The 25,600-nt window shown below is 45.7% G+C and overlaps 2 protein-coding genes across 2 annotated transcripts in view; both read right to left on the bottom strand.

Annotated features, from left to right (window-relative positions):
* Positions 1-375: 375 nt before the first annotated feature.
* Positions 376-11,811, bottom strand: SEC11A (SEC11 homolog A, signal peptidase complex subunit). The gene is made up of 6 exons (XM_087972743.1): positions 11,561-11,811; positions 9,079-9,188; positions 6,292-6,441; positions 3,909-4,028; positions 2,037-2,094; positions 376-667 (listed from the first exon to the last, which is right to left on the bottom strand). Exons 1-6 carry the CDS (start codon positions 11,609-11,611, stop codon positions 617-619), a joined length of 540 nt encoding a protein of 179 aa, XP_087828869.1. The 5' UTR covers positions 11,612-11,811; the 3' UTR covers positions 376-616.
* A 3,867-nt stretch (positions 11,812-15,678) lies between these two features.
* The window catches only part of ZNF592 (zinc finger protein 592), a 32,190-nt gene continuing 22,268 nt past the window's right edge, over positions 15,679-25,600 (bottom strand). The window contains exons 5-9 of the mRNA XM_026690039.2: positions 25,302-25,461; positions 22,994-23,263; positions 21,356-21,468; positions 19,007-19,124; positions 15,679-18,027 (exon numbers count right to left, since the gene is read on the bottom strand). Coding sequence (XP_026545824.1) covers positions 17,509-18,027; positions 19,007-19,124; positions 21,356-21,468; positions 22,994-23,263; positions 25,302-25,461 — 1,180 coding nt within the window. The 3' untranslated portion in view covers positions 15,679-17,508. The remainder of the gene's footprint in view (positions 18,028-19,006; positions 19,125-21,355; positions 21,469-22,993; positions 23,264-25,301; positions 25,462-25,600) is intronic.

Genomic DNA, 25,600 nt, shown 5'->3' on the forward strand with positions numbered 1-25,600 from the left:
GTCAGGATCGAACTGATGGCAGTGTGCAGTGAGCTAGCCTGCAATACTGCATTCTAACCATTGCGCCACCAAGGCTCTTCTTCAAGCATGTTCACACTAACAATTAAAAAGCCAAAATTTTTGACTGTGCAAAACCCCAGCGTTAGGTCCCCGGCCTCTCAGCTCAGAAGTGGAGTGGCACCACACCCCCTTGTGATTTTTTAAAACCGGGATTGATAGTTGCGATTTGCTGGTCCTAAAGATGACTTTATTCTTATCTGGAAGCAGACGGGCATCTCCAGCTATTCACCAGAAACAAGGTTTTCATACTTTTCAACGGAATCAGTGGAAGAAAAAAACTGGTAAGCTTAGAAAAAAAAAAAAAAAAAAAAAAGGTTTTGGCTTTAAAATCTTTTTTTTTTTTTAATATAAAAATTCACCGAGGTACAAAAAATGCTAAAGTGTGACAAACTCTTTCAAAATACTGAGATCAACCTGCCCGTGACACAGCAGTCGTAGAAAACGAAACGAAACAAAACAAAAAAACCCGCCCAAATCCGGATCATGAAGCAGCAAAATGGACTTCAACATCCCAGCCTACTTGGAGGAGTTGGTCCTCGCCTCTGCTGCTGATGGGCTACTCTCGATGGACCAGGACGAACAAGCCCAAGAGGAAAAGGACAGTGTACTGGTGGGGAGAAAAGAGCAAGACAGAAAATATTGGTGGAGCGTTTCCCCCAAAGGGTTTCAAAATGCGACGCGGGGATTTCAACAGCGATTCTAATCCCACTTTAGGCATGAAAGCCAAATCATAAAAACACCCTAAGTGGCACAATCTTAAGGCCTGTGGTTTGCCACTTCGGTGGGTGGGTTCACATCCTGCAGCAGGCTTCCTTTTAATCTTTTCATCAAGATTTCAAGAATAAGCCCACGGGAATGGGGGTGCGGCCCATTGCTAGCGCACGACTGATTTGCGAACTTGAACGCATGGTTATGCTCAGATGAAAAATGCAAAGGGAAACCGAAGGAGGATTCGTCGGCTGGACGGGCTCAAATTAGCAAAAGCAAACTTCAAACAAGGCAAGGCTGGTGGTTGAAACATGCATCCTTCCTTGAAAAGTTTAAACTTCAAAAAAAAAAAAAACACGTTACAGGGATTTGGTGTGCCTTGTCTATTTTACTTTGAAGTTCAGTGTGTGTTGTGGTTCAGATGGCTGAGGTCTCTAAGACCGAGGACTTGGATGATGGGCCTGCGTGTGATGCAGGGATGGGGGCCAGGACTATTGGAGAGTGGGGTGTTGCCTTTGGAGGTTGTGGAGTCAGCAGTGACAAAGAGGACCCCGGGGAGCCTGTACTCGGTGTGTGTGCGTGCGTACAGGACTACTCGAGGGAAAGAGCAGCTGAAGCAGCACGGGCGACTCTGGAGTAAGGCTGGAAGGTAATGGCCCCTTCCCATAAGGGATAAAAGCCAGCCTTTGGGGTTGGCTTCTTTGCAGGAAGCAAAGTTGTTCTTTCTACTCAGAGTCCTCATGGAAGCCCTGCTTGCTCCGGTTTGTTTTTTCAAACTTCCGGCTTTGGATATTTATCTACAGTTAGTCTTTTGTTCTCGGCAGCCTTTCGCAACCTTGAAAGGGCTTGCTCTTTTCTGGGACAATTAGTTTTGAATGATTCTTGGCTGTGAATGCACAGAATTCACAGCGCCGCATTAAAAAGGGTTGTATTATACTTTTGTGTTTGTTTGATTTGAACAAGGCTTCGGTCAGAGCAGTGTGCTTTATTTTATTTTTTAAAGTTCTCTGGCCTTTCTCAACCCACAATCTCTCTCCCAAACCAAACCCAATTCCAAGACCTAAAACAGCCAGAAACAGGGGTCATTTTCACCAAACCATCATTGAGAGTCAACTGCCTGCTTGAATGTGGTTTGGGATGTTTCAGCTGGAGTTCGATGAGAGAGAGAGACCCTGAACCCACCCGCCTCCATGCATTGTCTGAATGGTGCTTTTTTTTTGCCGATGCAGCGCGTTGCCACGAGACAGCAAATGAACCGAACGTCCTACCTTGAATTTAGGGTAATCATTCATTAGGATGGTTACTATTCCGATGTAGGGCACAAACCTGAAACAGAAAAATAAAGCCATCCACTTTAGGAAGTATACTGGCTGATATAATAAGAAGTCCATAGAGATTCTCAGTCATCCAGGTCATGGTTGTCCCAAAGATGCTGTATCAGGAGGCAACTGGGCTTTCTAGTTTTTTTTCTTTTGAAGATGTTTCGCTTCTCATCCAAGAAGCTTCTTCAACTCTGCCAGGATGGTGGGGAATGGAAGGATTTATATTCCCTGCGGACAGCTGGTCATTTGCCGATAACCCTGAGGACACAGACAAACCTTCAAGGACCCTCTAGATGGATGCAAATGACCAGCTGTGGAAACCAAATGTGGAAAAACAAAGCAATTCCCGATGAAAATGACATAATAAAAAAAAGAGATGGTCATGCGCCGAGAGGGACAAATTAACTTGGGAAATGAAAGATAAGGACGAGATAGAACACTATAAAATATGGAATGAATTTTATCAATGGTGGGGAAAAAAAGGAAGGATCTAAAATCAAGAGAGAATAGGGACGGCAAAATGGATGACTAAAACTGGGAAATATCATAGAAATATATAGCTGTATAAATGTATTTAAAGAATGTATTTTATGTCATAATGTGTGACAACAAGGATTGTCGTGATGATTACACCACGTTGAATCTTTTTAATAATTTACTTAATAAAGTTTTGTTTAAAAGAAAAAAAGTAAAGAAAAAGAAAGAAAGTCTTGAAAAAGCATCTTTGGGATATCCAGTACTTCCTAGGTGTATTGATAGAGAGAAACAAAGAAGCAACAGACATAAGAATTTTGATAAGACAGTGGGATGCCTCCTTCCTCACATGCAGGTTTTAAAAAGGGTTTTCATGAAACTCAGAAACAAGGCATTATACGGAAGCAGGGGAGCCCCAAACCAGAGGGCCTAAGTTATCCACAACCCAGATGAAAAAGGAAGAGAGACTTCATGAGGAAGACAGACAGGTAAAGTCAACGTTCCAAAAAAAAATCTTGGAAATGGGCAGAAATAAAGACACACCAGGTCATGGTTATCCCAACGGTGCTTTTCAAAAGGCAACTGGACATTCTTGGGGTTGTTTTTTCCCCCCTGAAAATCAATTTTCAGGGTGCTTAATGACCACATGACTCCAAATATAAATCCGTCCATTCCCCACCATTCAGTCAGAAGTGAAGAAGCTGTCAAGAGTATATTCATGAACTGGAACAGAGCATGGTAACAAGGTCAGCCAATGAATAGGCCTAGCAACTAAGTCAGCCAATGAGGACTGTTTGGAAACTGAAACTAAAAGTAGCTTAGGCGTGGCTCTATATTAAGCTCTGCAGCTATGTTAAGCTCAGAGTCTGTCTATTGGAAATGAAACTGCTTCTCCTCTGCTATGTATAATGCTTGCCTGCTGAACTAAAGTGAAACTGATGTCTGTTTCTGAGCTCCTGGGTTGGTGCTGAAACTCTGAACCTGTAATATGTCTACCTCTGTTTGAGTTTGCTCCATGTTGGTGAAATCTACAACTGGTATTGTAAAATTTACTTCATGTGTTTATAAAGAAGTTTAAATGAAGCCTCAGCCATCTGTGTTTACTTTTCTGGTGCTGATTTTATGCTGCAAAAGGCTGAACAGAAGCTTCTTGGGTGAGAAGTGAAATGTTTTTCAAGGAAATCCCCCCCCCCCCCCAAGAAAATTCAGTTGCCTTTTGAAAAAAGCACCTTTGGGGAAACAGGAAGATACCAACCAACTGCAGGGGACAGAACGGAACTCCGCAAGGGAGAGGTTATGCTGAGGTTATGACAATGCCCACCAGCTGGCTGGCGCCTCACTCACCCTCTTGTTCTTCCAACCACGTCTTTCTTCTCCAGCCAGTGTTGTCCTTGTTTGTACAAGCCTCGATCATCAACTGCATTGTTGTCGCCTTTGGTCAAAAACTTGATGTCGCCGTTTTGTCTGGCGTAAGGAAAAAAAAAAAAAAAAAGGCCCACGATGAACGAGTAGGCAAAACAGAATGCAATCACATTGTGAGGAGGAATGTCGATGCTAAATGAATATGTCACCTTATATCAGTAGGCAAGCTCAAGCTTTTAAATTGGTTTCTTCCCCTGAGTATCGTAAGTGGGTTATTAAGGGTGTGGACCAGTGGTGGATTCAATTTTTTTTTTACTACCGGTTCTGTGGGCGTGGCTCGGTGGGCGTGACAGGGGAAGGTTACTACAAAAACCCCATTCCCTCTCCATCCCACTAACCTGCTTTCCAGCTCCCTTCTCCTGTGCAGGGCAACGAAAGGAGACCCAGCCAATCGACTGGGACTCCGGAGGTGGAGAATAGATGGGGTTGGCGGGGCCAGTCAGAGGTGGGATTGGCCGGTTCTCCAAACTACTCAAAATTTCCGCTACCAGTTCTGTAGAACTGGTCAGAACCAGCTGAATCCCACCTCTGGTGTGGATGCCTGGAATTATCCCACTTTTCCCTTCCACAAAGTTAAGCCTATTTCAGGATCCTAGGCCCAGACACTAAATCCCACACTAATCCGGAATGGTAAAGATTTGGCAAAGCTAGTCTACTCCCTTCCTCAAATAACACCATTCGTGTCAGTTCTTCCACATTATTTCCAAACTGTATTAATTGCATTCAGGGGTAACTTTCCTTAATCTTCTGCTATCATCCTCCAAGTGTGATGGAAGGATCCTTGTTTAACCGAATCACAGTTTGTAGCAAACTCTGGCTTGTACTGTGCTTCCTAACAAGATTCCACAGGTAGACAAATTGTGCTTTGTTTACAAATCTTGGCTAGAAAGAGGGAAGGAGAGGGAAGCAGAGGGGAGGAGAGGAGAAGGAAAGAGGGAAGGAGAGGGAAGGGGAGGGGAGGAGAGAAGGAAAGAGAGGGAAACGGAAGGGAGAGAGAGAAGGAAAGAGGGAAGGAGAGGGAAGCAAAGGGGAGGAGAGGAGAAGGAAAGAGGGAAGGAGAGGGAAGCGGAGGGGAGGAGAGGAGAAAGAGGGAGGGAGAGGGAAGTGGAGGGGAGGGGAGGAGAGGAGAAGGAAAGAGGGAAAGAGAGGGAAGCGGAGGGGAGGAGAGGAGAAGGAAAGAGGGAGGGAGAGGGAAGCGGAGGGGAGGAGAGGAGAAGGAAAGAGGGAAGGAGAGGGAAGCGGAGGGGAAGAAAGGAGAAGGAAAGAGGGAAGGAGAGGGAAGCGGAGGGGAGGAGAGGAAAGGAAAGAGGGAGGGAGAGGGAAGCGGAGAGGAGGAGAGGAGAAGGAGAGGGAAGCGGAGGGGAAGAAAGGAGAAGGAAAGAGGGAAGCAGAGGGGAGGAGAGGAGAAGAGGGAAGCAGAGGGAAGCAGAGGGGAGGAGAGGAGAAGGAAAGAGGGAGGGAGAGGGAAGCGGAGGGGAAGAAAGGAGAAGGAAAGAGGGAAGCAGAGGGGAGGAGAGGAGAAGAGGGAAGGAGAGGGAAGCAGAGGGGAGGAGAGGAGAAGGAAAGAGATGGAAAGAGTTGGACTGTCGATGTAAAGTTGAAAATATGATGTATTATAAAGGAAAACGCGTAATAAAAATATTTTTTATGCAACAACAAAAAGATTCCACAGGTAGACAATTGTGCTTTGTTTACAAATCTTGGCTGGAGGGTTTCATTTAAACCAGAGTTTGCTGGTTCAGGTAAAACATAGTTTCCTCCAACCCACACCAAGCATGATCAGAATTATGAATTGCAAGAGAGAAGGAATGGACGAGGATAGAACCCGCTTCCAATCCTCCACACCAGGAATGGGATGCAAATATTTTTACTAACAGTCCTGTGGGCGTGTCCAGGTGGGTGCGGCCATGTGACTGGGTGGGTGTGGCTTCTTTTTTTTGTGCAGCACCCCGTCCCCCCTGTTTTTTTTGCCTCTTGGGCCTCAGGGAAGCCTCCTGGGCAAAGCAATAAGATAGCGAGGGGTATCGTGGAGGAGCTGATCATCGGAACAGCTGATCATTGGGAGAAAAAAAAAAATACCGATTCGGCCGAACTGATAGCTGTTTTTTTTACTACTGGTTTGGCCGAATGGTAACATTTTTTTACTACCGGTTCGTCCAAACCAGGCCGAACTAGTAGAATACCACCACTGCTCCACGTCATCGTAAAAGACTAGAATAAGGACAGCACTTGTGGAAGGACAGAATGAAAACTGACACAGCAACAAACCCCTGCGACTACCAACCATCCAAAGCCCGAGACGTACTTTTCATGGATTTTCAGGACCCGATGCACGATTGGGATTTCTCTCCCTTCTATCCTAAAGACAACGATTTCCCCCACTCTGATTGGCTGTTCGACGCGGTTGGTCAAGAACAGAAGATCGCCTCTATGGAAGGCGGGTTCCATGCTACCACTGGAAGATTAAAAAGCATCTGTTAATAATAATAGTTTTTTTTTTTTAAAAAAAATCACCTCAAATTCTGCATTTTTGCCTTCAGGTGGGAGTAGCCCTGTCAGTTTTAGAGGATTAGAGCAGAGGCCTCCAACTTTGGCAACTTTTAAGACCTGTGGACTTCAACTCCCAGAATTCCTCCTCCAGTCATGTTAACTCAGGAATTCTGGGAGTTAAAAGTCCACAAGTCGTAAACTTGCCAAGTTTCAAGACCCTTGCACTAGAGAGTTACACCCTGGGTCCATTTACTAGAGGAATTAAGACAAGGAGGCTGCCTTCTGATTTTCTGGCACAGACATGTACAGCCCGCTCTGCAACCATAAATGCCAAGTTGTTGCACACAGATTGTGTCTTTCTGTCTTCCCCGCCAGCTGCCTTCCACAACAGATGGAACAGTTTTGCTTGCTCATTTTGTACTCAGCAACAGCTCCCCCTTATTTCAAGGGTGCAAATAAATGCTTTCTTTTCTAATTCTTCCCCATCTGTTTTCTCTCTGATGTCACATCAACTCAATGGCAAGGTAAGGAGTGCCTTTTCATTTCTGTAAAGAAAAGGTAGGGGAAATGTGGAGCTTTGTGATGAATGCACATAGGTTTTTAGGGGATATAATCTGGAATGGATTTGCATCACTGTCCCTGTAAGGCAAGGGTCTTCAAACTTGGCAAGTTTTAAGGATTGTGGACTTTGACTCCCAGAATTCCTGAGCTAACATGACTGGAGGAGGAATTCTGGGAGTTGAAGTCCACAAGTCTTAAAGCTATCAAGTTTGGAGACCCCTGGTCTACAGTATCTATCTCCATCTCCATTATCTATCTATCTATCATCTATCTATCTATCTATCTATCTCTATCTATCTATCTATCTATCTATCTATCTATCTATCTATCTATCTATCTATCTATCATCTATCTATCATCTATCTATCTATCTATCTATCTATCTATCTATCTATCTATCTAATCTGTCTATATCTATCTGTCTGTCTAATCCAAGGGTCTTCAAATTTGGCAACTTTAAGACTTGTGGACTTCAACTCCCAGAATTCCTGAGCTAACATGACTGGAGGAGGAATTCTGGGAGTTGAAGTCCATAAGTCTTAAAGCTATCAAGTTTGGAGACCCCTGGTCTACAGTATCTATCTCTATCTCCATCTCCATTATCTATCTATCTATCTATCTATCTATCTATCTATCATCTATCATCTATCTATCTATCTATCTATCTATCTATCTATCTATCTATCTATCTATCATCTATCATCTATCTATCTATCTATCTATCTATCATCTATCTATCTATCTATCATCTATCTATCTATCTATCAATCATCTATCAATCAATCAATCAATCAATCAATCAATCAATCAATCAATCTATCTATCTATCTAATCTGTCTAATCTGTCTATATCTATCTGTCTCTGTCTGTCTAATCCAAGGGTCTTCAAACTTGGCAACTTTAAGACTCTTGGACTTCAACTCCCAGAATTCCTGAGCTAACATGACTGGAGGAGGAATTCTGGGAGTTGAAGTCCACAAGTCTTAAAGCTATCAAGTTTGGAGACAGCTGCTGTAAGGCTAGCAGCTGCTTCAAAGGCAGCTGCCTACCGATCTTCTTGCTCAGAATACATGGAAAGCAATCAACTTTGCATTGATCATTCAGCCAATACAGGCAGTCCTTGACTTACAATCTTTTATTTAATGACCGTCTGAAGTTGCAGAAGCACAGAAAAAAAAAAGCAAACAGTGACTGGTCTTCGCACAATCGCGATGGCATCCCCACAGTCACACGATCCAACTTTGGATGTGTGGAAAGCATTTAAATCTGTGGCAGCGTCCTGAAGTCACATGGCTGCCGTTTGCGATCTTCCCAGCCAGCTTTGGACATGGAAAATCAACGGGAGAAGCCTGATTCATTTAACGACCGCATTATTCATTTAATAATTGCAGGGATTTACTTCACAGCAATGGCCCCAAAGGCCGTAAAATCAGGCACAATTCACTGGCAACCACCTCATCCTGGGCGCCTCCTTTTTTTTTTTTTTTTTGAACTATTACCATCTGGCAGACGGTATAGGATAATAAAAACAAGGACAAATGGGCTGAAAAACAGCTTCTATCCCAGGGCAGGAGCTCTTTTGAATTCTGCTGTGTACTGCAGTGTTGGTGTGGTGTGGGGTTTTTTTTGGTTCAATGTGTGGAGTGCGAAGGATGCGTGTTTGTGTTTATTTTCATGGTCATTGATGTGCCCTGAAGATGGTGTTTGATTTCATTGTACGAGGTGCAATAACAATAAAGTAAACTAAAATAAAATAAACCAGCTTGCTTAGCAGCAGAAGTTCTGGCCTCAGTTGTGGTCATAAGCCTGTTTGAAAACAGATTCTCTGCAAGAAAGATGGCAGTGTAGCTCAAGTAGGACTCATAAACCACTCACAAGACAGGCTGTAAAACTAAACTGTGCCCTTTGGTCAAGATTACACTTGTTCAAAGATCACGCTAGCAGAAGCCAGGTGCTCTCCAAGCTATCATGGCCAGTTCCCGCTTCCTAATCTCACACACAGTAGGATGGGTTGAGCCCCAGATTACCAGAAATGTTTTACCTCAGTACGACGACAATGGGACTCTCGCTGCCCGTTGCCACCATTAACCCCTTCCAGATCATCAGCGCTGAGGAAACGATCATCCCAAAATTCAGAACCTGGTAATACAGCTAGATAGGGGTGAGGGGGAGAAGGATTATCACTGGGAATTCAGGACGGTCCTTTGCAAACCACAAAGACCCTCCCGTGCAATGCGCTCTTCCTTGGGTATATTGCGATGAGCCACCTTTTTAGTGTTAAAATTTGTATTAATCTAGAATTTATAAAAAGAATGTGTAATGGAAAGGGAATATGACAGACTAAAGAACCAACTAAATTAATAAGTTGACATAGACTATTAAAAGCAAGGAGAGACATTGGTAACTTTTTTATTATCATTATCATCATTATTATGCAAACACATATTGTTTATCTTTATTTTTAAAAGAAATATTAAAGGATTATATTTGAAATAATTGAAACAAAAAGATGTTTCGACTGAGATTAATGAAAGGGGCCAGAATGAATGTGTTTGTTTCTCTCCTTACTGAAAATTTGAGATGGAAAAGGTAATAATACAGTTAAGTATGCATGTATGAATGTATAATTGCTGTCATATTTGTATGTAAAGGTGATGACCCGGAAATATGTTGTCCATTAAAAAGAGATTTTTGTTTTTAATATGAAAAACTGAATAAAACTTGTTAAAAAAAAACAACTGACTGGGTGACTTTGGGCCAGTCACCAGGAGACGGTGAGTTCTAGTCCCACCTTAGATAAAGCTGGATGGGTGACTTTGGGCCAGTCACCAGGAGACGGTGAGTTCTAGTCCCACCTTAGATAAAGCTGGATGGGTGACTTGGGCCAATCACCAGGAGACGGTGAGTTCTAGTCCCACCTTAGATAAAGCTGGATGGGTGACTTTGGGCCAGTCACCAGGAGACGGTGAGTTCTAGTCCCACCTTAGACAAAGCTGGATGGGTGACTTTGGGCCAATCACCAGGAGACGGTGAGTTCTAGTCCCACCTTAGACAAAGCTGGATGGGTGACTTTGGGCCAATCACCAGTAGACGGTGAGTTCTAGTCCCACATTAGATAAAGCTGGATGGGTGACTTGGGCCAATCACCAGGAGACGGTGAGTTCTAGTCCCACCTTCGGCATGAAAGCTGACTGGGTAACTTGGGCCAATCACCAGGAGACGGTGAGTTCTAGTCCCACCTTAAGCATGAAAGCTGACTGGGTAACTTGGGCCAATCACCAGGAGAAGGTGAGTTCTAGTCCCACCTTTGGCATGAAAGCTGACTGGGTGACTTTGGGCCAGCCCTTTCTCCCACCTCACAGGATTGTGGTTAGGAGCCCAAGCATTAGATAGGTATGTTCAGTGCCTTGAATCACACGTAATGAAGGTGAGATTCAAGGAAAAACCTTTTGGTGAGATTTAGATCGGGAAGGCAACAAACCCCTGGTTTCTGTTATCCGTCTCCTTTCCCATTCAGGGTCCCCGCAGCCTGCCCGTTCTTCCTGCTGTGCAATTCAAGTTCCTTCATCCTGCTCACACATTAATCATGGTATTATATTGTTATTTTTTATTTATAACTCATGGAGAGGAACATACTTAACCGCTGTATTTTACCCCAAAACGCAGACCTTGAAGGCAGGAGAAGCAGCAACGGGTGGAAACTAATCAAGGAGAGAAGCAACTTAGAACTAAGGAGAAATCTCCTGACCGTGAGAAACAATTAATCAGCGGAATGATTTGCCTTCAGAAGTTGTGGGTGCTCCATCACTGGAAGTTTTTAAGAAGAGGTTGGACAACAATTTGTCTGAAATGGCATAGGGTTTCCTGCCTGAGCAAGGGGTTGGGCTAGAAGACCTCCAAGGTCCCTTCCAAGTCTGCTATTCTGTTAATCAGTGCATCACCTTCTCTCCAGGCGTTGTAAATGCTCCAACACTGGAGGTTTTCACAAGATGAGATTGGACAATCATTTGTCTGAAGTGGCATAGGCTCTCCTGCCTGAGCAAGGGGTCAGACTAGAAGACCTCCAAGGTCCCTTCCAACTCCGGTTATACTGATGCACACAAACGCACCACACAGAAAGGACAGACTATCAGCCCCCTCCATTGGTTCTTCTGACCCCTTGCCGTCTTCCTAAGTACCTTGCACTGGACCTGGACCTTCCACACTCCTTAACCCACGGCCACGCCTGCTGGGGAGGATGGGATCTGTAGTCCAGCCCTCCTGGAAGGAGGCTGGGCTGATCTTGCAGCAGAAAAGGGGGGGGGGAGAGCAGCCCCGCTTGGTCACGTGACGTACCCAGCATGCACACCGGTTTTACCAACTCAACGGGCAGGGGGTGGGCGGGGGTGTCCAGCCGACCTCACCCCGCGTGGGAGGGGGGACCGACGACGGCAGGCGCGCAGCCGCCCCCGCAGCGGGGAGCAGGCCTTCCTCCGCGACCCTCGCCCCCCGCTCCTCCTCCTCCTCCCGGAGCCCCCGCGAACCTGCCGCTTATTCATCCGCCGAACATCGTCCAGAAAGTCCAGCGACAGCATCCCGGCGGTCAAAGTGGCTGCAGCCGGGAGCCCCGACCGTCTCACACTTCCGCTTCCGGCCGCCGACACCAATATCCGGCCAAGCTGGTGGAGAGGGTGGGAGGTGGAACGTAAGATCTCGAGGCCCGTCTAGACCAGCCCGTGTTGAGGCCTGCCGGGGGACGACGACGACGACGACGACGTCACTTCCGGTTCTGCACGCGGAGTAGAGTGTGAGCTGGGGGGAAAGAGCGGCTTTTTGGGGGGAGGGGTTAAGGAGGGTTTGATGCGAAGTCCTCCCGGCTATTTTTTTTTTTTTTTTGGCCTTTAATCTGAAAATCGGATTTCAAATGAAAGGAAGTTTTTTATTTATTTATTTTTTTGCACATTTCTCGGCGGACCTGGCGTGCCTTGTTGCAATGCAATAAGATTCCCCTTGCAAATTCCTAACGAATCCAGTTTCAAGTGTCTTTTAAGAGAAAGGTGAAAATCTCCTTTGAATGATAGGTGGCAATCTTGGTGACTTTAGGAAGAGCCTTCTTAGTTAGAATTGGAAAGTAGTCTGTCACTGCCTGATTTGTTTTGTTTTTCAACCTCCCAGAGGTGTGTTGATTTAAAAAAAAAAAAAAACTTTGGGAACGTTTAAAAACCATGGACTAAAATTCGCACAATTCCCCAGCCAGTCATTGCTGTGTCCCTATGTCCAGAGCTGGTGAAAATTTGATTGGCAAAACAATTTTGCGGTTATTTTGAACTGAGCAACTGCATTCCCACTCTGGCTAGTAATACTATTACTAAATTTGCAGATGATACAGTACCTACCGACATGAAGTGCTTTTGTGGTGTGGAGACAATAACTTGGTCCTCAACACCAATAAAACCAAGGAGCTTATAGTAGATTATAGAAGGAACAGAACAGAAACCCAGCCCTTGCTTATCCATGGAGATGGAGTGGAGCAAGTGGCCAGTTTTAAGTTTCTGGGTGCTACCATAAAAGAGGACCTGACCTGGGGTGCTCACATTGCAGCCCTGGTCAAAAGGGCCCAGCAGAGATTATACTACCTGAGACTTCTCAGGAAACAAGAACTGAATGAAAAACTGCTGGTGACCTACCGCTGTACCAGAGGTGGTATTCAGCAGGTTCTGACCAGTTCTGGAGAACTGGTAGCGGAAATTTTGAGTAGTTCAGAGAACCGGCAAATACCAACTCTGACTGGAGATTTTAAAATATCCTTCCCCTGCCACGCCCACAGAACCGGTAGTAAAAAAAAATTGAATCCCACCACTGCGCTGTACCATAGAGAGTATCTTAACTTACTGCACCTCTGTATGATTTGCCAATTGCACAGTGGCAGATGGGACAGCACTCCAGAGGGTTAACATCATTGCCCAGAGGATCATGGGTTGCCCTCTCCCCTCTTTGGAAGAGCTTTATAGCTCCTGCTGCCTTAAGAAAGTTCTCAAAGATCCATCTCATCCTGGGCACCCCTTTTTTCGAACTATTAGCATCTAGCAGACGGTACAGTATAATAAAAACAAGTACAAATGGGCTGAAAAACAGCTTCTAAGTGCAGTAGCTCTTTTGGATTCTGCTGTATAGTGCAGTGTTAGTGCGGTGTTGCGGGTTTTTGGTCCAATGTGTGGAGTGTGAAGGATGTGTGTTTGTGTTTATTTTCATGATCATGATGTGCACTGAAGGTGGTGTTTGATTTCGTTGTACGAGGTGCAATGACAAGAAAGTAAACTAAACTAAAGCAACTGATTGGACATTGTATTGTAATTATTAGAAGGGTTTCTTTTTAAAATGCTTTCTTTCACTTCATGCTTTGAAGGAAAAGAATGAATTCATCTCTCCTCCCTCCAAATCCAGACCTGATCTTGTGCAGTACGCTTTTCCTTCAGTCTTGCCAAGATGAACATGAAGGAGTGGCAGAATCTTATCTAACTGCAACCAGGTGGTAATCTGGAGAAGATTACTGTATGTAGGCTTTTTAGTAATAATGCACTTAAGTGTGGATCTGGTTTTTGTGCCTGACACAATGGTGACCTTCTACCGCTGCATCATAGAGTATCTTAACTTACTGCACCTCTGTAGGATTTGCCAATTGCACAGTGGCAGATAAGACAGCGCTCCAGAAGGTTAACGTCATTGCCCAGAAGATCATTGGTTGCCCTCTCCCCTCTTTGGAAGAGCTTTATAGCTCCTGTTGCCTTAAGAAAGTTCAAAACATCCTCAAAGATCCATCTCATCCTGGGCACCCCCTTTTTTGAACTATTACCATCTGGCACAGGATAATAAAAACAAGGACAAATAGGCTGAAAAACAGCTTCTATCCCAGGGCAGTAGCTCGGTTGAATTCTACTGTATAGTGCAATATTAATGCAAAATCAATAGTTTTCAATTCAATTGTATAGAATGTGAAGGATGTGTGTTTTATTTTCGTAGTCATAATGTACACTGAGGATGGTATTTAATTTCATTGTACGAGGTGCAATGACAATAAACTAAAATCTTAGTTATTAAAAGATGACCAGCCCTGTGGTTATTTCCCCCATCTTCCTGCTTCAGCAATATTTATACCCCTATGCAAATGTGACCAGTTGATGGATTGTCAAGTAATATTCACTTTGCTCTTTTTTTTCCACAACACATACACATGTTCACTCAAGCGTTCACATAAGTCAGCGAAGATAGAATGGATTCTCTTGTGGTTGACTGTCATGTGAATGCAGGGTGCGGGCAGTATCTACTTCAGGGACGTAGCTCTTGTGAAAGGCTACCCAGGTAGTTCTCAACTTAGGACCAAAACCGAGCCCAAAGTTCCTGTGGCTAAGGGAGACAATTGAGTTTCGCCCTATGTTATATCCTTTCATCGTTCCTAAGTGAATCGTTGCAGTTGTTCAGTTAGGAATACGGTTGTTAAGTGAATCTGGCATTGGTGGTTGCAAAATCTCCAAGACATGGCAACAGGGAGTTGTCAAGCATCTGAATTTGGATCACCTGACTGTAGGGATGCGGCAACAGTCACCATTGTGAAAAACGGTTGTAAGTCACCCCTTTTCAGTGCTGTTGTAACTTTGGTTGCTAAGCCGAGAATTACCTGTATTCTGCATTACAGCCTCTAAGCCAGGGGTGTCAAACTCAATTCCAATGGGGACCACTCGTATCGGGGGCACCTGTGGTGGTCCAAGCGCTCTGCCAGACAAAATGGGCTCCCGAGCTCCGTTTTTGGCTGCAACGGCCTCCTGCAACCCTCTGCCAGCGAAAACTGTTTTCATTGGCAGAGGCAGCGCAGTCCGGTCCTTTGCTGTTTCTAGGGCGGCTCCGTGGGCCAAATCTCAGTACGCCACGGGCCAGATCCACCCTACAGGCCTTGAGTTTGACACCCCTGCTCTAAACACTGAGTGTTGTGGCCTGCCAGCGGCCAGCTGGGGAGGAACATGGGCCAGTCCTGGAGTCTGGGGAAGGCTCTGACGAGTGCTCTGCATCGGAGGCAGAGATGGAGCCAGGGCCGTCCGACAGTTATCAGCTGCCTTTGGAATCGGAGATCAGTCGGGCAGAAGAACAGCTGGAGCCTGTTCCCAATGTGCACATGCGCAGAGCTACCAGGAGAAGGGAGCAGTTAAGGAACAAGGGTCGATTCGGGAGTAAAGGTGAACAGTGAATGCCCGCTCCCCAATAGGGAATACAGAGGAGCAAAAGGGGAACGGTGTGTGCAGGAGACAATTAGTACATTTCATTAGGGTGAAGATTTGTTTGCGACTCCTTGCCAATTATTTTCTGGTACATGGAAGCTATCGGCCTGGCAACTCTCCAAGCCTGATAAGGTCTGTGATTGTAATTCACTCTTGAAAGACTGTTTGCTGGGGACTTTGCTGGACGTGAACGAGAGGAATTCACATTAGCCTAAATAAAAGGGGACGAGGAGTCTTGCTTCATGATTTCGTGAAGCTGAGGTCAGAACACTGAGATCAAGGTGAACTACGCTACTTGAGGCTCCCTTACGGATGTTCAGCATCGGGTCTGAAAGGTTCCTGTGGATTTGGGAAAGCTGCAAGGTCAGAGAAGGGAGGTTGGAAAGCCACTCCATTATTAGATGGTTTTATTTGAAATACTTTGAAGTAAACATTATAGCAAGGCACAGAGGCCACTGCAGATTAAATAGATATGTGATGGCTTGGGAGGAGTGCCCTCCCTTGCCCCCCTGCTATTGTTAACTATAGCTAGGCTAACTTGTAAAACATTCCCTATAGACTAAAATGTACACGGTATCAAAAAATACAAAGGGTTTTATCAAAACACGTCCGGACGAGAAAGTGAGCAAATTCAAATGGCAAGTATGATAAATAGGGTACTTTTTTTTTTTTCCTTTTTAAATTATTTATAGTAAACAATGAGCAGGGTATCCGACTTGAAACATAACAACCGTATATTAAAACAAACGAACGAACAAACGGAAAGTAAATATGGCAACGAAGCGTGAGGGGGAAAAAAAGCACATGGGGCAGGGCGGGAGTGGGGTGGAAGCCACAGACGGGGGGATGAGTCAAGGTTGAAGGGAGGAAAGCAATCTCCAATCGATGGGGGGTGGGTGGGGGGGCAACCAAGACCAAAAAGAACAACCTGGAAAGGGGTGAGGAGAGAAAGGGTGTGCTTTGGAAGAGCAGGTGCACGTGAGGAAGGATCCAGATTGCGATGCCACGCTCCTCATGGAATAAACTTCATCAGCCCCATATTCTTGAATTTTCTGAACCGACAAGCAGGGGACGTTCTGAAGGGTAGAGGTGAGCAACTACGGCGAGGTTGAGACCCGCGGACTTCCAACTCCCAGCCATACTAGAAGGAAGATAAAGCAAGCCAATCTGACCCTCTCCCGGCCCTCGGTATCTTTCAACCAGGACTGGGAGCAGCTCTGATCATCGACAGAACAGGGGAGTGGATCAACGCCGCTGTCCGATCTGAGGAAGAGGGGGTACTAACCATGGAAGAGACTGCCCAAAGATGCGGAAGTGCAAGCCTCACATTTCCCCGCCCCTGTCCTTATTCTTTCTTACGAGGGATGTCAATCTTTACCTGGGCAGGTTTAAAATACCTGTGCCTCCAACTTTTATGGGAAGTCCTAGGTGCAAGAGAGAAGGGTGTCTGAGAATCCACCGCCATGTGTGACCAATACTTCCAGGCATGTGTGTGTGTGTGTGTGTGTGTGTGTGTGTGTGTAAAAGGAGGGGACGAATACTCAAAGCGGATATGCAACTGATTTTCCCCTGCAACAAAGATTAAGTAATGTTTTCTCAAAAATGAAATAAAAAAAGAAAGAAAGAAACACCTGCTACTGAATAGTGCTGGAAATGTGTCTTCTAGGAGAAAGAAAAAAAAGCAGGTTTCATTCAGTGTCTGAACGGTAATTTTTCAGGCTTGGGGGACTTTTGTTTTAAAAGGAAAGAACCGTCAGTGAGTGGTGGTATGGCCAGAAGCTTCCTGGCATCCCGGAGCTAAGGGGGAGTGGGAGAAAGGACTGTATTCTTAATTTAAAATCTGAGCTAACAGGCAAAAGGCCTTGGGCAGCAGGTGAATGCTTCGGTTTTTTGCTGGGGAAAAGCTTGCCGTGGTTATCCTATATGCCAGTCTTTCTCAATCTTGGCCGCTTTTAAGAGGTTGTGGACTTCAACTTCCAGAACTTTAGGAGTTGAAGTCCACTTCTCTTAAAGCGGCCAAGATTGAGAAAGAATGTTCTAATTTCTCTGTATCTCTCTCTCTCGTTTCCCCTTCCATGACTCATCTAGTGTTAGGGAGTTGGTGGCTCTGCTAATTTCTCTTCCCAATCAAAAGGAACTGAACCGTACGCCCATCAAAGGGAACAACCTCCCTCTCTCCCTCCCTCCTTCAAGCAAGGTTTCTGGGGCAGCTGAGCGGACTCTTAAATAGAAGGAGACTTTGTGGGTTTGTTCTGAGAACTGGCTTTCTCTTTGCTGCAGGGCGTGGGGTTGCGCTCCGAGTCTCTGTTCTTGGAAGGATCTCCTTCTGCCCTGCTGTGGCTGGCCTCGCCGTTGGCTTCGCCCAGTCCATTCTCTCTCGTTTCCATTTCCGGAATCCTTTTTGCACTCTCTTGTTCTGGCTCTTCTTCTTCTTCTTCCTCCTCCTCCTCCTCCTCTTCTTCTTCCGGATCTTTGACTTTATGAACGATAAAGAGGTGCCTGTTCAAAGACAGGTGTGACGTGTAACACAAGCCGCAGAGCAGGCACTGGAAAGTGGAACTGTCTGACTTGTGTCGAGGTATGTGTTCCAGAAATTCAGTCTCGGCGGCTGTCGCAAAGCCGCACTTTGCACATTTCCAGCGGGCTGCTTTCAGTTTCTTTGCTGGCGGATCGTCTGATCCGGATGCGGCCGCTTCCACTGGACTCGGACCATCGGCGGTTACTCTCTTTGGAGATTTTGTCTGCAAAACAAAGCCGTGCGCTTATCTTACCCATCAGCCCACTCTCCGAACGAGGCCCGCTAAGAGCAATAAGAACCTTATCTCTTCCTCTTCCTCGCACCCCATTCCCAAGCTGTCCATGGCACCCTAAGCCAGGGGTGTCAAACTCAAGGCCTGCAGGCCGAATCCGGCCCATGGGATGCTTAGATCTGGCCCACGGTGCCTCTGCCAGCGAAAACGGGTCCTGAGCTCCGTTTTTGGCTGGGACATCCTCCTGCAGCCCTCTGCCAGCGAAAACGGGCTCCCGAGCTCCGTTTTTGGCTGGGACATCCTCCTGCAGCCCTCTGCCAGCGAAAACGGGCTCCCGAGCTCCGTTTTTGGCTGGGACATCCTCCTGCAGCCCTCTGTCAGCGAAAACGGAGCCCCCGGGACATAACTAACTGAATGATTGCCCCCAGCGCTTTGCTGGGAAAATAACCAAAGGCCAATCCAAACAGAATACCTCAAGGATTAATTTTCTCCAGGCTGTATTTCTTCATATCCCTGGTTATCACTTGTCAATCTCGGAAGGTTTTCTAGGATTTTCATTCAATTAAAAGAAATGATCTAACACACGCCTCTTGAAATAAAGCAGCATATTTTATGTTAAACTGCAAGTGGTTTCAGACAGCCCTACTTGGAATGTAATATAGTTTTAAGTTACTTTGGGTCTGCCTGGGACCAAGTATCTCGGAACTAAGGGATTTTTTTTAAAAAAAGGTTAAATTACACCCAGATCATTGCAGAAACAGGTAAATTTTCATTATGGCACAAGAAATATCTTTTGATAGGGCTGGCAATGTCTTCAGAACCCACAAGGAAAAGTCCACTACATCTTATTTAAAGGCCAGTGGTCCTCTTGGAAAGAGAACCAGAGGGCCCCTCCTGAAAGGAGGGCAAACTCAAAAGAGAGAATCTGAGCTACCCCACTTCCATATTTTAGCAAAAGCATTGCAATTACTTTTGTCAAGTCTTTGGATATCTGGGAAAGATCTGGATTTTTGATGCCGTGCATGAGGCTCATGTGACTCTCCAGCATCGATGGCTGAGGAAATGTCTGGATTTCGTCTGTGCAATACCTGCAAAATGCACAACAAAAGATAATGCCATCAATACAACTGGATTTCTCCGTCTCACCCTCTGCTACCACATTTTATTTTCACTCTGCAGCCCACTCACCCCAATTTTCACAGAAGCCCAGAGTTGGAAGGAACCTGGGGACCGTTTTAAGATTTGGTGGATTTCCCTTCCCAGTGTCAACTCATAAATCTTTTGGATTCTTTTGAAGCTTGGCTTGAGGCTCATGATTTAATGAGGGTAGTCGGAATCCTGACACCCAGCACACATCTTAAAGTTGCTGAGATTGAGACAACACAGAACAGGGACTGGATCGTCTTCTTTCAGGCTCTCTTCATAAGACTCAGCAGAAGGAATGACTCAAAATTGATTCCCAAATGCTGGAAACGGAAACAGCAGCATCCTTAATTTTGGAAAAGCAGTGTGAAATGCAAGATTGCAGGGTTATTATTATCATTATTATTATTTTTAGGGTGAGACATGCTTGCCTCAATCCTAGATCAGGAACGTGCATTGACACAAGTTTGCTGCAAATAAACAAATCTTAAGATTGAGTCAATATGTGGACCGTGACTTCACATCTGTTCTGAATCTTCTGAATACATCCTTGAAGGACAGCCGTGCAACTTTCTCAACAGATGTGAAAACGGTAAGCTAAGTTTCGTTTGGGAGAAAGTCTCTTGAGCACAAATGTTGCGATTTCACAGCAAAAACTCCCAGGAACAAGACTTACTTTTCTAAGACCCTACATACAGAGACAAAGATTCTACCGCTAGTAGCTTGGAAACTAGTGCTGAATTCCAGGGGTAAATGACCTTGGATCACAGCTTTCAGAGCTGATAAGAACAGCTCCTTTTTCAGAGGGAAATCAAAAGTTTGCAATGGGAGGGTTAATGTTTTGTCTGGGGTCTTGGTGGGAACCACAGTTTTACCTTTGTTAACATCATGTGTCAGGAATCCAGGAGGCCACCGAGGGGAGGCCTTTAAAAATCCCAAAATTAGATATGAACTGAGACGTGCTCTGTTCACATGCACCAGATAAAGCAACACTTCGAGTTCCCCATCTGTAGTTCAATTAAAATAACAACTTTTTTTCTTCTCCTCCTTAAAATGCTTTCCACGGGAAGAATAGCAGGGACGGACTCTAATCTGAGATAGCTTCCACAGACATAACTGGGCACTGTTTTCTAGGTTAGTCAGTTGTCAGTGAAGGAGGTTTTAAAATTTAAATGATGTCTTGGTATGGATTTAAACTCCACAAAGAATCCCCATTAGCCAGACTGAGTAACATGAATGAAATGTCACTAGGAGTTAGAAAAGGAAATGTACAGAAGGGCAAAGAAACAGGTGTTGGCAGTGGAACAGCCTTTCTTAAACTGGAATCTTCTCTAGCCAAGATAGGTTTTTCTCAGGCTGGCTTCAGATAGGCTCACTTCTCGTTTGAAAGGGTAATTAAGAGACCACTAAAACTACAAAATGGGATCAGTGATGGAAAGCAGCTTTTGGTATTTAGGAATAATTGCCAGAAAACACCCTCCATTAGTTTTTTTTGTTGAGTAATTAAGATGTACCAAAAATACCTAGTTTTAATGAAATATTAAAAACAAACCACTAATTGAAGTGCCACCTGCTTCCTGGAAATTTGCTTTCTTGGTGATTAATTTGAATGGAAAGATGCAGGCCTTGTGTTCTTATTTTATTTTATTCTGAAGCCGTAAGTGCTTAAATCTGAAAACTGCAAATGTTTCACTTGCAATAGGTTCTGAGATTAATAGCAATAGCAATCAGACTTATATACCGCTTCACAGTGCCTTTTCAGCCCTCTCTAAGGGGTTTATAGAGTCAACCTCTTGCCCCCAACAATCGGGGTCCTCATTTTACCAACTTTGGAAAGATGGAAGGTTGAGTCCACCTTGAGCCGGTCAGGACTGAACTCCTGGCAGTGGGCAGAGTTAGCCTGCAATACTGGATTCTAACCACTGCGCCACCAGGGCTCATTAAATGAAGCAGAAAGAGCTGCAGCTCCTGCCTCCTCTCATTGAAACAGGGCGAGCGCACACGGAACTCCTCATAGTTCCTCCAGAGGTAGCTAGAATGCTTTCATTATTGGGAAACCACAGGTTCTCCCGGAAACTAAAACGATCCAAGGTAAATAGCAGGTGATCCCTCCGTTGAATTAGGCAGGACCCTGTGACGTGTGCAAAGAACATCATTCCTTCCCTCTCGGACTCACCAGCAAGGGTAAAGTTTCTTTGCTGTGTCGTGATTATTGCGAACGTGTCTGTGCAGACTGTTGGAGGCACCGAAGGACCTCTCGCACTGCCGGCAGGGAAACCTCTTCATGTTCTGCAAGAGGATTGGAAGGGTTAGTTTAGAAGTAGAATAACAGAGCTGGAAGGGACCTTGGAGGTCTTCTAGTCCAACCCCCTGCTCTGGCAGTAAGCCCTACACCACTTCAGACAAATAAATGGTTATCCAATCTCTTCTTAAAAACTTCCAGTGTTGGAGCATTTGCAACTTCTGGAGGCAAGTTGTTCCACTGATTAACTGTTCTAACTGTCAGGAAATTTCTGCTCAGTTCTAAGTTGCTTCTCTCCTTGATTAACTTCCATCCACTGCTTCTTGTCCTGCCTTCAGGTGCTTTGGAAAATAGGTTGACCCTCCTCATCTTTGTAGGAGTCCCTCAAATACTGGAAGACTGCTACTGTCAGCCTTCAAGATCTTCTACTGTTGCTTTGCATCTTTCGGCTGCCATAAGTAACGGGGGGAGGAGGGGGGATTGTCTGGGAAGAGAGCTGGAGGTGTTACATTCTTGTGTGGTGTAAATGAGGAGTGGGGGGGGGGAGTATAAATTCCTGCTTTTAGGTTTCTATTTCTCGCTTAGCTTTCTTTCGCAGCTGCAAACCTTTATCAAAATATGCCAAGGTCAACGGACAGAGGCCTCATCACCACCTGAAGATGTCCACATGATCATATTCAGAACTTTTAATTGGAAGAATCTTTTGAACTATGGGGGGTGGGAACAATTCCATCACTTTGTCTATGTGATTTGCATGCCTAATTTCTCAGATTCAGAACCCTACTTGATGCTACCACTTCTTTTTTCATTAAAAGAATTCTTTTCTCTAATCTATGGAGTCTAAGTATTTCTTTCTTGGATTTTGAATGGAGCACAGACTGACAGCTATCCTGTCACCCCTAGTCCTTCTTTTCATTAAACTAGACATACCCAATTCCAGCAACTGTTCTTTATGTGCTTTAGCCCCCAGTCCCCTAATCATCTTACTGAGGCATTATGAAGTGGTATTAATACTTTACCTGATCCTGATTCTATCCCTCGGTTTATGCAGCGGGATAGAAGTTTCTTCAGCTCTGACTGGACGGTGGGGAAAGGATCTTAATTCCTTGCAGACAGCTGGTCATTTGCATTCTTTCAGGGAGTCCTTGAGGCCACTTGGAGGTTTGTCACCCTGAGGAAATGCTTCCTTTCTTCCACCATCCAAGTCAGAGCTGAAGAAGCTTCTTGGATGAGAAGCGAAACGTCTTTTGAAGAAAAACAAGGAGGAAGGTCCAGTTGCCTCTTGGGGAAGGAAAAAAGGCAGCTTAAAGACAACCATGAAGCTGGAGGACTGAGAACCTCCGAAGACATTCAGCATGAGTACCGAAAATAAAAACAAGACTTAACACTGTGTTCTGTTATGCCAGACGAAATAAAATAAAATAACCAGGAGGAAGGGGAAGAATACACAAGCAGGCATCTTCTCCTCCTTCCCGTTTCCGCGGCTTTGCTAGGAAGTGAAAAGACGCAACCGTATTAAAGCGATGGGGGAAAAAGCCCAGAGGCTCCTACGCTTCAGGCCAAGTCGGTTACCTTCCCGTGGCTTTTCCTCATGTGGGACACGTAAGTTTCACGATCGGGGATCCACTGCGAGCACACCCGACACGTCCAACTGCCCGCTTTGGACTTGGGCTTGGATTCCGGGCTTACGCCTTTCGCGGGCCAAGAGGTCGGCTGAGAAGTACCATTGACGATGGACAGTTCCTTGGACGTGGGAAGGACGGGGCTGCCGGTGGCGGCTGTCTCGACCTTCTGCCGAGCGCTGGTGAAATCTTCGGGATTTTCCGGGACTCCGTGGATGCTCTGGTGGAAAGTCAAGGGATCGAGATCAGCCGGCAAGCACGATCCATGCGGAAAGGCCAGAGCGTGGGACGACTCAGACGGCAACGAACTGCTGAGGATGCCAGTAGCTTCTCTTATTTCTAGATCTACGATTTAGGCCAGGAGTGACCAACTTTTTGGGCCTCAGGGACCACCAAGCTCATCATTTTAAACCCCGCGGACCGCTCATATGAACTTTTGACTGATGGTGGCTTGTTGACGTTGGTTGGAAAGTTGGTCCCATATTCCAGAGCTGCAAGAGTCACAGGACTGGCACTTTGGTCATCCTGGAGCAGCTGTTTCACCTGGGTGTAACGGCCTGCCATGGATGGGAGGAGCTGCTCCGGGATGACCAAAGGGCCAGTCCTGTGACTACTGCAGCTCTGGAATATGGGACCGACTTCTCCACCGACGTCAGCAAGCCACCCTGGGGCAGATTTCCCTCCCCTGCTGTTGGTCTTACCTTCCAGTTCCAGATCGTGTGGCTCTACTCAAGGTAAGGTTTGTACTCGGCTGAAGGGTGGGGGCCAGCAGGTGGGTGGAGGGCCATGTGGGCGGTACAGCCTTGTGTTCCTGCGCACGCAGCCTGGATTAATTGCTTTGGGGGGGGGGGGGACATTTCTCTGCAGACCACCCAAATTTTCTTGTGGACCACCAGAGGTCCCCAGCCCACCAGTTGGCGACCACTGATCAAGACCAGGTTGCCAACTAGAGCTGGGTGTCATGATCGTATTATGCATATATTGTGCCAGGTGTCCTGATTTCCGGGTCATTTCTGGACCCAGATCAAAATTGTGGATGTTTTTTTTTTAAACCAGAAGTCTTCCGAACTTGGCAACTTTTAAGTTCCGTGTGGCCTTCAACTCTGCTGGCTGAGGAATTCTGGGAGTTGAAGTGCACGTCTTAAAGTTGCCAAGTTTGGAGATCTTGGATTTAAAAGGTCATCCAGAACTTTGAACTGGGTCCATCAGGGCCCTGGAAATCAGGACAGTTGGCACAATATATGCCTAATACGACCATAACACCCAGCTTGCACTGGTAACCACCCTGTTCAAGACCCATCACGGATGCAGAGAACTGGAGGGCATTTGGGGGTGTGACGTTACATCAGGGGAGGTGTATAAATTGCAGGTTGCTGACACAGAGATGCTAAATAAATAAACAGCAATAGCCTTTAGACTTATATACCGCTTCACAGTGCTTCATAGCCCTCTCTAAGCAGTTTACAGAATCCGTGTATTTGCCCCTAACAATTTGGGTTCTCATTTTGTCGATCTCGGGAAGGAGGCAAGGCCGAGTCAACCTTGGGCCTGGTAAGACTCAAACTGCCAAACTGCAGTCAGCTGGCAGTCAGCAGAAGTGGCCTGCAGTACTGCACACTCACCACTGCACCACCACCGCCCTTAATAAATAATTAAGGTAAGTTTAGGAGGCTGTCCTGGTTATGCTAAATTGTAATGCATCTGGTCTGGACTAGCAGCAGAGGGTGTATTCAGCCAGTTCTGACTGGTTCTGGAGAACCGGTAGTGGAAAATTTGGGTAGTTCGGAGAACTGGTAAATACCACCTCTGACTGGTCCCACCCCCATCTATTCTCTGCCTCCCATTGAGTCCCAGCTGGTCGTCTGGGTCTTCTTTGGTTGCCCTGCACAGGAGAAACAGAGCTGGAAAGCAGGTCAGTGGGGTGGGGAGGGAATGGAGTTTTTTACAGTATCCTTTCCCTGTCACTCCCACCAAGCCACACCCTGCCCACCGATAAAATAATTTGAATCCCACCAATGACTAGTAGGGTGTGCCAACCCAACCACTGTGCTCTGCAACTTATAAGCTTGTTCTTTGAATCCAGTCAATGGTGGCTTACGTTTAAATTACAGTTAAGCAACCTAAATCTTAAAGAGACAAATATGAGGAGAGGCTGCCAATGAAGAAAATGTTCGTCAGATGTGGGGAAATAAAAAGGCAGCTTCGAAGAGTTTCAAGGGAGGACCCCGAAAGGTGGGAGCGGCCCTTGAGCTACCAACCTTGACGTGCTGCATTAACTGCAGCTTCTGCATATACACCAGTTGGCAGTGGGGGCACTTGAACACGCCCACCATCATTCGGTTGGCGTTTTGCTGGAAGTGCTCTTGCAGAAGTCTCTTCTTGTTGAAGACTGTCTCACAGGAACATTTGTAGATCACCCTGGGGCAGTAGTGGAGAAATGAGAACTTTCATGAATGAACAAATCATCATCAACATAATTTTTTTAAAAAAAGAAAGTTTAAACTGTATTTGGCACTTTGATCTATCTGCTGAGTCCTTCCTGGGTTAGGCAGATGTG

The sequence above is a fragment of the Notechis scutatus genome, chromosome 11 (genome assembly GCF_049901735.1).
Source record: "Notechis scutatus isolate UNSWTSFEM ecotype Mainland chromosome 11, rNotScu1.2, whole genome shotgun sequence".
NCBI classification, from domain to species: Eukaryota; Metazoa; Chordata; class Lepidosauria; order Squamata; family Elapidae; genus Notechis; species Notechis scutatus.

What these genes read in the sequence shown, in the direction of transcription:
- SEC11A (XM_087972743.1), bottom strand. Translation starts at nt 11,611, where the DNA reads ATGCTGTCGCTGGACTTTCTGGACGATGTTCGGCGGATGAATAAGCGG. An exon ending in GTCCTGAAAATCCATGAAAA is followed by an intron (nt 4,029 to 6,291) that starts GTACGTCTCGGG and finishes TCCTTACGCCAG; the next exon opens with ACAAAACGGCGACATCAAGT. An exon ending in ATGATTACCCTAAATTCAAG is followed by an intron (nt 668 to 2,036) that starts GTAGGACGTTCG and finishes TCTCCCCACCAG; the next exon opens with TACACTGTCCTTTTCCTCTT.